At 42.6% G+C, this 16,744-nt stretch overlaps 1 protein-coding gene across 3 annotated transcripts in view; it reads right to left on the bottom strand.

The window, feature by feature from the left end:
• Nucleotides 1-16,744, bottom strand: part of helz (helicase with zinc finger) — a 255,595-nt gene that overhangs the window by 28,654 nt on the left and 210,197 nt on the right. For all 3 annotated transcript variants that reach the window (XM_078225782.1, XM_078225780.1, XM_078225781.1), the window contains exons 27-29: nucleotides 14,073-14,571; nucleotides 8,303-8,531; nucleotides 6,600-7,110 (exon numbers count right to left, since the gene is read on the bottom strand). In XM_078225782.1, coding sequence (XP_078081908.1) covers nucleotides 6,600-7,110; nucleotides 8,303-8,531; nucleotides 14,073-14,571 — 1,239 coding nt within the window. The remainder of the gene's footprint in view (nucleotides 1-6,599; nucleotides 7,111-8,302; nucleotides 8,532-14,072; nucleotides 14,572-16,744) is intronic.

Genomic DNA, 16,744 nt, shown 5'->3' with positions numbered 1-16,744 from the left:
TTCTTGAAATCGGACGTTTTGGCCTCAACTACATTTGTGGTAATGAATTACACACATTCACCACCATCTGGGTGAAGAAATGTCTCCTCACCCCAGTTCTAAAAGGTTTGCTCCTATGATCTCTAGTTCTGGACTCCGCCACCATTGGGAACATTCTATCTGAATCTACCCTGTCTAACACTGTTAGAGTTTTATAAGTTGCTATGAGATCCTCTCACTCTTCTAAATTCCAGTGAATATAATCCTAACCGACTTAGTCTCTCCTCATACGAAAGACCTGCCACACCAGGAATCAACCTGGTAAACCTTCGCTGTACTCCCTCTGAGGAAGGACATCCTTCCTCAGATAAGGACACCAACACTGCACACAATACTCCAGATGTGGCCTCACCAATGCCCTTTCCAATTACAGCAAAACATCCCTATCACAATACTCAAATCCTCTCGATATGAAGGCCAACATACCATTTGCCTTCTTCACTGCCTGCTGCACCTGTGTGCTTACTTTCAGCGACTGATGCACGAGGGGACCAAAGTCTTAAGTATCCACCTCTCTCAATTTACACCCATTCATAATAATCTGAATTCCTATTATTGCTACCAAAGTGGATAACCTCAATTTATCCATATTATACTGCATATGCCATGCAGATGCCCACACACTCAGCCTGTCCAAATCACGCTGAAGCATCTCTACATCCTCCTCACAGCTCACCCTCCCACCCAACTTTGTATCATCTGCAAATTTGGAGATAAAACATTCAGTTCCCTCTTCCAAATCATTAATATATAATGTGAACAGTTGGAGTCCTAGCACAGATCCCTGCGGGACCCCACTAGTCACTGACTGCCAATCAGAAAAAGGTCCCATTTATGCCAACTCTGCCTCTTATCTGCTAGCCAGCTTTCTATCCATCTCAAGACATTACCTGCAATCCCATGTGCTTTAACTTTACATAGTAGTCTGTTTTGTGAGACCTTGCCAAAAGCCTTCTGAAAGTCTAAAGAAACCACATCCACTGGTTCGCCTCAGTCAACTCTACTGGTTATCAAAAAATTCCAATAGATTCGTAAAGCATGATTTCTCTTTGTAAATCCATGCTGACTTGGTCTGATTGTACCACTGCCTTCCAAATGCCGAGTTATGAAATAATTGACAATGGACTCTAGCAACTTCCCCAGTACCAACGTTAGGCTCACTGGACTATAGTTCCTTGTTTTCTCTCTACCTCCCTTTTTGAATAGCGGGCTTACATTAGTTACTCTCCAATCTGTAGGAACCAGTCCAGAGTCCAAAGAATTTTGGAAAATAACCACCAATGGATCTACTATTTCCAGGGCCACTTCCTCAAGGGCCCTGGGATGAAGTTTATCAGGACCTGGAGATTTATCCACCTTCAATCCCATCAATTTCCCCAAAACAATTTCCCTACTAATGCTGATTTCCTTCAGCTCCTCACTAAAACAGGTTTCCCTCAGCATTTCTGGTACATTGCTTTCTGTCTTCACAAAGGAAGACATGAATAAAGTATGAATTTAATTCCTCGGCCATTTCTTTATTCCCTGTTCGGAATTCTCCTGGCTCTGACTGTAAGGGGCCTACATTTGTTTGTCAATCTTTTTCTCTTTACACACCTATACAAACTTTTATAGACAATTATGTTCCCCTCTAGCTTACTTTCATACTCTATTTTTCCCATCTCAATCAATCCCTTGGTCCTCGTTTGCTGAATTTTAAACTGCTCCCAATCCTCAGGCCTATTGCTTTTTCTTGCCAATTTGTAGCTTTTTCCTTGAATCTGATCCTATCTCTAATTTCCCTTGTAAGCCATGGTTTGGCCACAATTCCCTTACCACTCTTGTGCCAAACAAGAACAAACAACTTCTGGCATTCACCTATTTGCTCTTTAAATGTCTGCCATTGCCTGTCCACTGTCTTTCCTTTCAGTAATATTTCCCAGTCCATCATGGCCAATTCATGTCTCATACCATCACAGCTGCCTTTGAGATTCAGGACCCTGGTCTCTGAATCAACGACATCACCATTCACAAATAATTCTACCATATTAGGGTCACACGTCACCAAGGGTTCTCTCACAACTAGATTGCCAACTAATCCTTTCTCATTGCACAACACCCAGTCCAAGATGGCCTGTTCCCTTGTTGGTTTCTCAACGTATTGCTCCAGAAAACCATCCCATATGCACTCCAGAAATTCCTCCTCGATTGTACTGTGACTAATTTGACTCTCCCAATCTATCTGCAGGACGGCATGACGGTTAGCACTGCTGGCTCTCAGGGACCTGTGTTCAATTTCAGTCTTGGGTGACTGTGTGGAGTTTGCACGTTCTCCTCATGTCTGTGTGGGTTTCCTCTGGGTGTACCAGTTTCTTCCCACAGTCCAAAGATATGCGGGATGGGTGGATTGGCCATGCTAAATTGCCCCTTAGTGTCAGGACGACTAACAGGGTAAATATGAGGGGCCTGGGTGGGATTGTTGTCGATGCAGACAATATGGGCTGAATGGCTTTCTTCTGCACTGTAGGGATTCGATGATTAAAGTCACCCAAAATCACAGATGTTCCTTTAACACATGCATCTCTGATTTCCTGTCTGATGCTTTTCCCAACACTATTATTGGGATTGGAGTGAAAAGAGACCCTCTGCTGATTTTTAATATTAAACTTTCACAAGTGGTGAGCATTGTTGGTTAGGCATCATTTATTGCCCTTGAGAGGTGTTGATTAATCACCTTTGTGAACTGCTGCAGTCCACGTGGTGTAGGTACACCTACCATGCTGTTAGGAAGGGGGTTTCAAAGTTTTGACCCAATGAAAGTGAAGGAGCAGTGATTTGGTTACATGTCAGGATGGCATGTGGCTTTAAGGGGAACTTGCAGGTTGCAGTGCTCCATGCATCTACTGCCCTGGTCTTTCTAGGTGATAGAGGTCAGGGGCTTGGAAGGTACTATTGAAGAAGCCTCCAGTTGCTACAGTACATTTTCTTGACAGGACACAGTGCTGCCATTGTGCACTGGTGGTAGAGGAAGTGAATGAATAAGATGGTAGATGGGATGTCAATCATGCAGGCTCCTTTGAACGATCTTGAGTTTCTTGTGTGGTGTTGGAGCTGCACTCATCCAGGGAACTGGAAAATATTCCATTACAGTCCTGACTTGTGCCTTGTAGATGATGGATAGACTTTGGGGAGTCAGGAGGTGAGTTACTTGCCGCAGAATTCCCAGTCTCTCACCTGCTCTTGTAGCCACAGCATTTATATGGCTGGTTCAGTTCAGTTCCTGGTCAATGATAACCCCAGGATGTTGATAGCAATGATAATGCTAATGTCAAAGGGAGATGGTTAGATTCTCTCTGGTTAGAGATAGTCATTGCCCGGTATGCATGCTACTTGTCACCTATCAGCTTAAGCCTGGATGTTGTCCAGGTTTTGTAGCACATGGACATGGACTGCCTCAGTATGAGGATTGTGAATAGTGCTAAACATTGTGCAATCATCAGTGATCACTCCACTCTGACCTTTTGATGGAGGGAAGGCCATTGATGAAGAAACTGAAGGTATCTTAGCAGAGAACATTACCCTGAGGAACTCCTGCAGCAATGTCCTGGGACTGAGATGACCAACCTACAACAACCACAACCTTTGTGCTTCCTATGTTGATAAAAGCTCTGCCAGTGTGAATAAATTTACAAACTCAGCAAGCCTCTGCAGTCAAGTCAACAGTTCTCAGCGTCCCTGGATTAAAAGGCAGAAAGCAAAAAAGAACAGAGCCATAGTCCCTGATCACTATCCAATTGCTCCTGCTAAAAGCTGCACATGTGCACATGCCAGATGAGGACTTGGGCTTGTTTTGATACTGGCACAGTGAAACATTTCTTGATCTTTGTGGCTCATATAAAGGACAAAATCCTAGAAAAAGAACAACTTCAAGGGAATCAACATCATGGAACTCCAATAAAAACAGAAAGTGATGGGAAAGCTCAGCAGGTCTGGCAGCATCGTTGGGGAGAGAAACAGAGTTAACAGTTTGAGTCAAATATGACTCTCTTCTTCATGCTGAACTGCCATTTTAATTCACCACCTTGCTCTCATGCTCACCTTTCTGACCTCTGCACGCTGCAGTGTTCCAGTGAAGCAAGCTCGAGGAACAGCAACTCAACTTCCAATTAGGTATGTTACTGGCTTCTGAACTCAACATTGACTTCAACAATTTAGGCTATGAATTCTGAATGCCATTCTGATTCTGCTTTTTGGTCATGTATCGGCCTGAAACTAGTTTTTGCTTTCAGACAGTTATTCATTATTCTGCCATCCACACACACTCTGGACAAATGCTTTGTTGCTTTACAAACATTACTAGTCTCTTTGACTTTTGTTCTATGACATCTTTGTCATCTGATCTCACCCAGCCTCTGCCCTCTCAGTAATCATGTACATGTGAACTACTTTTGTTCTTCCTCACTCTCCTCCTTTTCAACAGCATAAAAACCATTATATTTCTACCTTCCTTCAGTTCTGAAAGGGTCATCATAGAATCCCACTGTGCAGAAGGAGACCATTTGGCCCATTGAGTCTGCACCAACAACAATCTCACCCTATCCCCATAATCCCACGTATTTACCCCAGCAATCCCTCTGACACGAAGGGACAACTTAGCGTGGCCAATCCACCTAACCCGCACATGTTTGGATTATATTTGATTTGAAACAGCAACTCTATTTCTCACTTCATAGATGCTGCCTGGCTTCATAGAATCTGACTCTCCACAGTACAGCAGGACGCCATATGGCCCATCGGGTCTGCACCGAAAACAATCCCACCCAATCTCTATCCCCGTAACACCATGAATTCACTCTGTTAATCCTCCTGACACTAAGGGGCAATTTAGCATGGCCAGTTGACCTAAACCGCACATCTTTGGAGTGTGGGAGGAAACCGGAGCACTCGGAGGAAACCCACGCAGACACAGGGAGAACATGCAAACTCCACACAGATAATCACCCGAGGCCAGAATTGAACCCAGGTCCCTGGCGCTGTGAGGCAGCAGTGCTAACCACTGTGTCACCGTGTCACCCCTTGCAATGCCTGAAAAATTGGACAACTCTGTGGCAGACTGACCAGTTTTTGTAAAAGGGAACCTTTCATATGCAAAACACATCCGAACGATCAAACTAGCTGTACTCATTTAGCTAATCTGAAAACTACTGGTTTAAAATGGGTAAAATATTGATTTTCTAGTTTAAGTCATTTAAGTCCCGAGCTTACTCTATTTAAATACCAAAGATCTATTACAAAAAGGAGGAAAAGGGATGGGGCAGGGGTGAGAAGATAAACTGAATTCTGTTAAAAGCACTCCATTATCTCACTTTACTCACTAGCCACTGTGGTTAATTGAGAATCTAATTGCATTTCTAATGAGTAAATAAATGAATTACAGACATCATCATTGGGCGTTTGATTTCAATATGAGCAGTGCTGAAACCTTTTTTGTTCATTTGTTGGCAAAATGTTAAGCGTGCAAGTGTTTTCTTTTAATATCTGAAGGTGCTTTAGTGCCTTGGTTACTTAATGGTGGTAAATGTTTGCTCAGTAAATATGTACATGTGAACCAAATTTACTTGCATTGGCTGCAAGGTCTTTTCTACTAATTTGTAAGAATTCTTTCACGGGATGTGGGTTTCTCTGGCTAGGACAGCATTTGTTGCCCATCTATAATTGCCCTCGCGAAGATGGTGGCGAGCCGTCTTTTTGAGCTGCTGCTGTCCATGTGGTGTGGGTATACCCATAGTGCCCTTTGGGGGTGAGTTCCCGGATTTTGACCCAGCGACTGAGAAGGAACGACGATAGAGTTCCAGGCCAGGATGGTGCGTGGCTTGGAGGGGAGCATACAGGTGATGGTGTTCCCATGTATCTGCTGCTCTTGTTCCTCAAGGTGGCAGAAGTCATGGCTTTGGAAGGAATTATTACTTGAAAGTTAATGCCAGTGCTATTTATACTTTGGAGGACATGTTAGATGTAGAGTATACAGAAATTACGGATAATCAAACTGTATCAAAACGGCATCAATATCAATTGCAGCTGTCACGAGTGCGGGGTGAATATCCTTAGTTACACCTGAGTATCCCAAAACAAGACTGAAAGGATAGTCAGAGAACCAGAATACTCGATTATTCCCAATTACAATTAAAAATGCACAAGAAATACTTGGAAGGGCTCAATTATCACTGAAGGCTGAGCTTGTGAATTTAAGAGTGAAGTGTCTTGTGCTTCCTTTTCGAGCCATAGAGACTGGATGACAAAAATGTTAAAATATACACAACTTTCAAATACACAATTTCCCCAAACATGAAGTTCTGCGAAAAGGCGAAGGAACTTCATGTGGCTTGTGAAAACCATCCTGCGACAGTACAATGAAGATTTATGAAGACAATGAAGATTAGTAATACTTGGGAAGGATCAGTCACAAATACATTACACAAATGATGCTCTATTGCAGGCTGACGAGTGGCGAGAGATTTTGGAAGAGTAAATGTTTGTATCAATGAAAATCTGATGACATGCAATTACAAAAGGATCCTTACCTTTTCTATGCTGTGAAGCGAAGAAACAGATACTGTTCGAGAAGAGATTGGGTGAAATGAGTCCTCTCTACTGTTGTGTTGGTGCTGTAGAGACATTATGGGATGTGGTTCTGCTCTGTGAGGCAACTGTGAAATGCCATAGGGTATATTTTGCCCCAGCAGGTGGTTCTGTTGCACACCAGGAAGCGTCCATGAGCCCTCGGGCTGCAGATACTTTGAAGAAGGTGGTGGCGGCGTGTGTCCTGAAGGTACCGGGTATGCGGGGTTATACATTGGCTGCTGAGGAAGCTGCTGAAAGCCAGAGTTGTTGATGGGTTCAAGGGAAGAGTTACTGTCATTCAAATTGGGATACTGGCTATTGTGATTTGCGTTAGCTGTAGGAAGATGTACAGGAGGATTTCTGGTCTGAATCTGTCTGTATTGTAACAATCGGGACTGCAGGGGCATCTCATTCAGTTCCTTATTTTCAGTCTGATCTGAAGGTGTTGTCTCTCTTAACAACCCTGGGAATCTGAAGGAAATAATACAAATGATCTTGATACAGTTTTATTTTACTGTTAATCTTAATTACTGTTGGTTAACATTTTTAAAAATCATTTCACTTGTAAAATATAAAAGCATTAATGGTCAACTATCGATTTAATTTCTGACAATCTGTCCATTATCCGCACACAAGCATGTACGGCAGGGATCGCTGCATCGTAATCAAGGGGAGAGGCAACCACTTAAATATTTTGTAAACCAGGAGGAAAGGAAAAGCTGGTAACCTGATGTGCTTTCGATTTAAACATTTTCACAATTCAGAAATGTTACTTTCTCTCACCTCCTGGCTTCTCTGCCTCAGCCAAGTAAAGAACCTGTGCCCATGGCTAACTCCTAGATCAAGTGGTCAGCCCTCATTTCCACCCCTTCTTCCAAACTTTGAACACAACTTTGTTAAAAAGTCAGGTCAAAGAAAATCATTTTACTGCGACATTTCTTGCCAGTATGTTCCACGGTGTACTTGGTGTACAAAGCAACCATCATATTAGTCACATAAATCTTACTCTTAGGTTCTACTTCAAGAGAAGGATAAAGTCCAGCAGTAGTCTGGCTGAGTAATTAACTGAAAAAGTCAGCAATAAAAAAATAGCTGGGAGTTATTTTCAAATGCAATAGGTGCATTAGGTTCCTCCCCTGAGAAATGCAGCAATGTGTAATGTGATTAATTTCCAGACGTGCATTTCCAAGGTGAGGAGCACAATTTTTCATCCATCCGTTGCTCTCCAGTCCTATTGCTCACTGAAACCAACCTGAAGCTGAGGCTAGATTGTTACCTACATTTTGGAACTGCAAAAAATATATAGCACCCCAAATCAAAGCACCCAGTTCTCATGCAACAAGATGTTGGCGTTGTGTTTTTCAGTTTAACTTTTGTTTTTCTCTGAGAAATGATGTGGAATTGCCGGTGTTGGACTGGGGTAGGCATAGTAAGTAGTCTCACAACACCAGGTTGAAGTCCAACAGGTTTATTTGGTAGCACAAGCTTTCGGAGCGCCGCTCCTTCATCAGGTGGACTTCTCTGAGAAACACTTCAAGGCCATGGTAGGCCTCACCCTGGAGATTCTGTCAACAGATAGCTTCCTCAACACTGACACTTTTTCTAATATGGTCCAACAATACAAAAACCTCAAAGTTTTGATGCATTGCAGTTAAGACAGTACCTTTGATATGTGGGGCCATTTTCCTCTTCAGGATTATTGCCGTGCTTCCACTGCCCTTTGACAGCATGTTGTGAATACCTGACTTGTTGCTGGGATGCGTGAGTGAGTTGTTGTAGTTGGTGAGGATATGATGGACTCCCTGTGTTGACATAGTCCTGATGCTCATTCCACGGGTGAATTCTTGAATGCTGTCTCATGAGATCTTCAGCTGTGTTGCTATGCAATGAATCTACATGTGATTGCAAGGATTGGAAAAAACAACTAGAAATTACTGAAATCTTTCAAATATTGATTAGTGAAAGTTATTTACATTGGTGACAACAATTTCCACGCTAAGGAACTTTGCAATACAAACACAGCATTACACATCCTGAAAGCTATGGCCTCATGGATTGTCAACTCCCAATGCCAGGCTCAGAAACTCTTAAACAAACCGTGAATAAATGAAAAACTTGTATATATTTATCAAGAACATCAAGTTGTTTCATATAAAATCTACCGATTTTCGAACTGCAGTCACTATTAAGGAGGCAAATGCAGCAGAAAGATCCTAACAAATAGCAAATGAGATGAATGGCTAAATAATCTGTATTTGGCGGAGCGGTTGAGAAAATGGGAGAACCCCCTGCTCTTATCTGAGTGGGATGAATAGATCTGTCACAAAGCAGTCAGACAGGGCCTAGGTTTAGTATCTCATCCAAAAATGCCACCTCTGGCAATCCAGCTCTCCCTCAGTACTTCACTCAAATGTGAACCTATCTAATGTCTTAGAGGATTGTTTGAATAACTAAAGTATTATATGCTCGAATGATTAAGTCAACAATTTTTACAGCTTCTCTTTCAAAGGAGGACTGATGGATGGAATGCATTTCTTAGGCCATGGCACCAGGAAGTAAAACAATTCATCGACAGACTAGCTGCACAGCAGTGCAAGCACAATGATTGTGTGGTTTATTCCTTTTTAAAATATTCTAACGCCACATTTTGGGTGCACCAACAATAGATTAATGCAAACCAGATGAACACAAAGAAAACTTGCATACTTGTGAAACTACAGAATTGCTCTTTTTAAAAAAAAAACAGCTCAAGTTTAAAATGTTTATGGTTACCACATTAACATTCACCTTGGTTCCAAAAGTACAAGTACAACTCCAGGTTTCAAACCTCTGTCTGACACACACAACACTCCTCCAAAATTTACTTCCCAGTATAAACATACAAATGCTCTATGTCTTAGTTAATCATATGGAATAAAATGTTTTGCACCAGATCTCATGCTACTCAGGGTGAGGAACTGTTGAATAGTCCATTAAGGCTGGGCCAAGTGCCTACTTCAGAACATATACTAGTCTCCAGAGGCACTTGTGAAAACAGCCTCTTTATGCAAGTCTGGGGTCCTTTAAAAAGTGCTTTAAGTGCACATGACATAAAATTAGTTTTAATGTGCACACTCCAATCTAGTTATTGAAACTACCATTTCCCTCAGAGGATTTTTTGAGAGACTTTTTGTCACCAGGTCATATCACGTTCTGCTTTCCAGTCAGCCTCCACTTCCAGTTAAATCGACCCACCTTACATCAAAACTGACAACTCTCTTATGCCGATCATAGAATCCGTGCAGTGCAGGAGGCGGCCATTCGGCCTCATTTCACTATTGCCAATAAACTGTTTTTCTGAAGCTACAAGATGGCTGCAACTCATATGGGAGACATTTAAAGCTAATTTATTTTTGGCTACATCGGTAGAATGATACAAACTTTCTCGTCGCTATCAGTTGTCCTTCGATTTGAGGATCACAAATTTCTGCCATGGGTTTTCATCTGGCTGAACAGACCGATTCTCAACTTGCAGAACTTTGAGCACATGGGGCAGGACATCCCTCAACGCAGTGGGATCCAGAGTACAGAATTTGCTTCCTTTCCTTCTCTACCAACACACTGCCTCATCATTAAGGTGACTCAAAGCACGATGCAGCTTGGACAGACAAGTTGTGGTACATTCCTCCCAGCCATTAATGTCAATGCTGTCCTGCAGCAAGGAGAACTTCAGCATAACTTTGAAGCATTTTCTTTGTCCTCCCCTGGAACCATCTGAGTGGTGAAAACAAGGCCTGGCGGGGGAAGATGCTCTTCAGCCATCCAAACACAAATGTCCAGACAATCAAAGTTGACTCTGCAAGGGTTTTGCTGAATGCTTGTGGAACTGGCTTTAAGAAAGACACTAGCATTTGTTCCACAATTTTCTCTCTGAATCTGGAAGATGCAGTGGAGGTTTGCTGATGGAATTTCACTAGCATGCTTACCTTTCGTTGTACAGATTCCAGGTCGTACTGCAGTACAGGGGCACGGTGGTGACAACTGCTCTGTATACTAGGACTTTAGTGGTTAAACACTCACTGCTATGCCTTGTAGAAGATTGAACTGGTGCAGCTAATCAGGTGTTGGATCTCCTCATTAACGGTGGCTGCCAAGGTATGAGAAGTGCTCAACATATTCCAAAGTCTCTCCTTGTAGGAGGTGAAATATTTGGCTGACTAGGAATGGGTGGATATGACTTTTGCTTTGGCAATATTCAAGGGCAGGCCATGTTTCTTGCTAGCAGAATCGAAAAGGTTGAGAGCAGCTTGCAAATCTGGTGCACTCTGGCGATGTCGCTGCAATCATCCACATGCATATCTATGGTGGTCAGATTAGTATTGACACAGAGGCAACTGAGATAAAAGAGTTGACCCTTTGATAAAGGGTCACCTGGACTCGAAACATCAGCTCTTTTCTCTCCTTACAGATGCTGCTAGACCTGAGATTTTCCAGCATTTTCTCTTTTGGTTTCAGATTCCAGCCTCCACAGTAATTAGCTTTTATCCAGAGATTAAAGAGTTTTCCACCAAGGTGATGTATAATACTGACAGCAGAGGGCAGTTGATCTTTAATACAGTGAATAATCACTGAGAGGTAGAGTGGCTATCATGCATCCTTGCTTGACCTTGTTCAGGATTCTGAAGGCATCTGTTTCAGATCTCCACTCAAGACAGCTGTAGTATATCACCCTAAAGAATTGAGATGAATTTTCACGGACACCCAAATCTTTGGAGCACAATCCACCAAGGCGTGTAATTTACCTAGTCAAATGCTTTAATCAGGTCGATGAATTCTGTAAAGAGTTCCCGGTATTCTTAATATTTTTCTTGGACATGTCTGGCAACAAAGGCCATGTTAGAGGTTCTGCTGGAAAATTGAGAGCACACTATGCCACCGGGAGGATTTCCTCAGCCATAAGAAGCAGGCAATTCAGGAGAATGCACGTCAGAATTTTCTCTATGGACAAGTGGGATATACGTCCATACTTTCCACAGCCTGAATTATCTATCTCTCTTCTTGAAGGCAGTTACAATAGTCTCATTCCTTAGGTTGGGGGTGGGAAGAGGTAGGGGAGCTCTTTATCCTCCCAAATCAATAGGATGAGTGCATGGAACTTTGACATGAGCAAAGGTCCACCTGTTTTGAAGGCCTCATGTGGAATAATATTGGAGCCGCAGGCTTTGTGGTTCTTCATCTGTTTGGTTTGCTTGTTGAAGCTCTCCCATTAATGGTCATTCACCCGTGGATTCCACCACAGTTATTGGGGAACAGCCTGGAGAGCATCATCTGCCACTATGGATTCATGGCTGAGAAGTTGTTCAAAATATTCTTTTCAGTGTTGATGGATGGTGTTGTCACAATTAACAAGAGAAGCAACATCCCGTGAGGTTATTTGTTTCCATTTGACCCGGGTATATAGATGGCCCTGGTGGCTCCAGAAAAGCTTTTTGTCAATGATCAGCATAAATCTCTTGGGCTTCTCTTCCATCACAAAGCCATTATCTTCCAGATTTGGCTTTGGGTGTCAGCCTGGCAGTCTAATGTTAGGATTCCGTGCTCTCTACAAACTTAGGAAAGGAAACAAAGGATTGGCAATTCTATGCACCTTTCACAACCCCAGGAGCTCCCAAAGCAGGTTACAGCAAATAGAGTACCTTTCTGAAGTGGAATCTGAGTAAAATAAGGGCCCATGGTATTCGAGGCAAGGTACTAACATGGATTGACGATTGGCTGTCAGACAGAAGGCAGAGAGTTGGGATAAAAGGTTCTTTCTCAGAATGGCAACCGGTGACAAGTGGTGTCCCGCAGGGTTCAGTGTTGGGGCCACAGCTGTTCTCTTTATATATTAACGATCTAGATGACGGGACTGGGAGCATTCTGGCCAAGTTTGCCGATGATACAAAGATAGGTGGAGGGGCAGGTAGTATTGAGGAGGTGGGGAGGCTGCAGAAAGATTTAGACAGTTTAGGAGAGTGGTCCAAGAAGTGGCTGATGAAATTCAACGTGGGCAAGTGCGAGGTCGTACACTTTGGAAAAAAGAATAGAGGCATGGACTATTTTCTAAACGGTGACAAAATTCATAATGCTAAAGTGCAAAGGGACTTGGGAGTCCTAGTCCAGGATTCTCTAAAGGTAAACTTGCAGGTTGAGTCCGTAATTAAGAAAGCAAATGTAATGTTGTCATTTATCTCAAGAGGCTTGGAATACAAAAGCAGGGATGTACTTCTGAGGCTTTATAAAGCACTGGTTAGGCCCCATTTGGAGTACTGTGAGCAATTTTGGGCCCCACACCTCAGGAAGGACATACTGGCACTGGAGCGGGTCCAGCGGAGATTCACACGGATGATCCCAGGAATGGTAGGCCTGACATACGATGAACGTCTGAGGATCGTGGGATTATATTCATTGGAGTTTAGGAGGTTGAGGGGAGATCTGATAGAAACTTACAAGATAATGAACGGCTTAGATAGGATGGACGTAGGGAAGTTGTTTCCATTAACAGGGGAGACTAGGACGCGGGGGCACAGCCTTAGAATAAAAGGGAGTCACTTTAGAACAGAGATGAGGAGAAATTTCTTCAGCCAGAGAGTGGTGGGTCTGTGGAATTCATTGCCACAGAGGGCTGTGGAGGCCGAGACGTTGAGCGTCTTCAAGACAGAAATTGATAAATTCTTGATTTCTCGAGGAATTAAGGGCTATGGGGAGAGAGCGGGTAAATGGAGTTGAAATCAACCATGATTGAATGGTGGAGTGGACTCGATGGGCCGAATGGCCTTACTTCCGCTCCTATGTCTTATGGTCTTATGGTCTTATGGAATCATTGCAATGAAGGAAATCAAATTGCGCACAGCAACCTTTCACAAACAGCAATATGATAATGACCAGTGAGTTTGCGGTGATGTTCAAGGATTAATATTGGTTAGAACACCGGAGATAACTCCCCTGCTATTCTTCAAAATAGTGCCACTGTCCACTTGAGAGTAGATGGGACCTCGGTTTAACATTTCATTCCAAAGGTGGTGCTTCCAACGTCGCAGTGCTCCCTCAGTACTGCACTGGACTGTCAACATTGATTGTGTTCAACTTCTATTTGAGACTTGACCCCAAAACCTTCTTCTTCAGAAGTAAGAGTGCCCTCCACTGAACCCCAGCTCGCACTGAAGGAACCAAATTCTACATAAATATTTGGTGCACAAGAGAGTTGTCAGCTGGAGCTTGGAATCCTTTAAAGCTTTCTCAATTCCCAACATTTCACACTGGCCAGTTCATGAGACGACTGAGAGCAAGCTCCACATTACAAAATTACTAAATCTAAATCAATTCCCAGGTAATATAAAAGGTTTTAAGACAAGTTGGATGCTTATACAAGTTTTAACCCCTGCTGTGCCCACATATCTCAAAATATTGCTTACCTAAAATTTCCCCCATCCCGTGTCCTGAGGTATTGTCTTCGATGAAATTGAATGGACGACTATGGGAGGTGTTGAAGTGTGGAACTGACCTCAGTGGGTTTAGTCCTTCCAGACCAGGGAGAGGTTGATCCGGACACACATTGTCATTGTTTGGGGAATGCGGAGATGGATGAGAGTGGGAAGTAGGAAAATAAGTGTGATTAGGAGCTTGTGGGAAAGCAGGAGAGAGCTGCGATGGCTGTTGTTGTGGCAATTGGTTGTGTTGTTGTGGCAGTTGATGTTGCTGTACTGGATACGGTTGCCTAGGTACTGGGGGCTGATGAGGGAACTGTCGATTAGAGGGATGATGATAAGGTGCGGGTGGTGGGTGCGAAGAAGCGAGGTGAAAATTTAGCTGCCTTTGACTGAGATTGTCCTTTCGGTGAAATCTAGAAATGGGATAACCTAAATTGGAGTGTGATTCAGGGCTTCTGTTTTGTGCCAGCAATTCAGGTTCCGCCTAATTAAGAGCAAAGAACACCAGTTACCATTCAGAAAAAAGAACACCAAAAATGCAACTATTAACCCACAGAAAGAAATCATTATGTTTAAGCTGGAATACTTCCATTCTTTGAAAGACACAATTGGAACAAACTAAAAATACTTGGGTAACAATGCTTAATGTCCAAAGTAAATTAACCTGAGTCATGGTAAAAAGAAATAACCTCGGAAAATTTTGAATGAGAGGTTTAACAACAACTAGTTTGAGTGTTGCGGACAATGATTCCTTCCTCATCAAGACCAGTCGGCAAGTAACAAAGATAATGAAAAATAAAAGCAAAATATTTCCTGGAATGGTTCTTTAAGCACACAATTAAACATTTTGTTTACAATGTAAAATATACTGAGTTGCCTTTTGTGATGCACAGATTAAACACACACCCATCTTGATTAGAACCGTCTATGCAGCTATAATCAGTCACCTTGAACACGATTCTTCAACAAATCTGGCAGTGCATCTAGGATGGGATACACAGACCTACCCAACCAAACCAGTTTCTTTTTCTCCAAGATCTGGGAGAGACTGGCAAAATCATCCCAAAGTCAGAGTGACCATGTAAATTGTTGAGGGAGTTTAAGCACAGTTAAAGTTAAAGTTTATTTATTAGTCACAAGTAAGGCTTACATTAACACTGCAATGAAGTTACTGTGAAATTCCCCTAGTCACCGCACTCCAGCGCCTGTTTGGGTCAATGTACTTAACCAGCACGTCTTTCAGACTGTGGGAGGAAATCCACGCAGACACAGGGAGAATTGTGCACACTCCGCTCAATGACCCGAGGCCGGAATCGAACCTGGGTCCATGACGCTGTGAGGCAGCAGTGCTAACCACCGTGTCACCGACGCCTGGTTCAGGGATCAACATTCTAGCACTGTCAATATTGTGTCATGGAGCTTCTCACCTCCTCTATGGGCAAAATTACTGCAGCCCCTTGAATTGCTCATGTGATATTCCAAATTACTCCTATGTAGATTGTCAGCCAAAATCTGCACATGAAGGAATGTGGAGCCTACTTTCATGTTCCTTGCAACTTGTACTGGCTTAGAGCTGCAAAGCAAGATTTTCAACTTGTTGCTCTGGCATTAAGTTGGCATTGCAGACCATTGAAATCAATAGAAAGAGCAATCACGATGGTTGCTATATAACAAGGAATCAATCCTCAACATCAGTCCTGTGCCCTGTCCAAGTTCCAAGTTGACTCCTCATATTGAGCAATTATTCACGTATCTAGCTTTCTGCTTTAAGTTGACAAAATTACATTCATTTGGAAGTCTCAACGGTTAGATTGGTCACATCGATTTATTATAGTTATGAAACAAAAGAACCTTGGGCTTTGGCACAGAAAGGTGGTGGTGTGATGGAGATCATGATGTGGAGGTGCCGGCGTTGGACTGGGGTAAACACAGTAAGAAGTTTAACAACACCAGGTTAAAGTCCAACAGGTTTATTTGGTAGCAAAAGCCACACAAGCTTTCGGAGCTCCAAGCCCCTTCTTCAGGTCACCTGAAGAAGGGGCTTGGAGCTCCGAAAGCTTGTGTGGCTTTTGCTACCAAATAAACCTGTTGGACTTTAACCTGGTGTTGTTAAACTTCTTACTGTGATGGAGATATACAGGATTCCATACAAAATGGAGTAAGTAATCCAGGAATATTTCATTTAAACTGAGAGAACAGAACAAATGGAGACAGATTCAGGCAAGTAAAAGATAATTTTGGCACTAACATCATGAAATTATTTTCATGCACAATAGTTAATGCATGGAACATTGAGTATATTGAAGATGAAAATGCCTGGAATTATTTAAGAAATAACTGAGTGCTGCAACAAGGGGACTTTAGGATGTTTCTGGATTGACGATTTAAGATGAACCAAATAATCATCCTGTACACTTGACATGCAGAGTAACCTCTGCTTCTTTCTGATCTAAGATTATGACAATGTTACAAAAAGAAAATCAGTATTTTGTTAGAAAAGTCAGGTAGGCAGCCAAAGGTAGAAATTAGGACAATGTCTATAAAACAATGATGTGAGCATTGTATACATTTATCCATCATTTGATTTCATTCTTCAAATAGCTAGAAATGTAGCTACAATTCAAAACAGTTGTTCCACGACACAGCACACCATTTAA

Source organism: Mustelus asterias, chromosome 12 (genome assembly GCF_964213995.1).
Source record: "Mustelus asterias chromosome 12, sMusAst1.hap1.1, whole genome shotgun sequence".
Lineage (NCBI taxonomy): Eukaryota > Metazoa > Chordata > Chondrichthyes > Carcharhiniformes > Triakidae > Mustelus > Mustelus asterias.
Note: the sequence above shows the minus strand (reverse complement) of the source record. Positions and strands in the feature narration are given on the sequence as shown.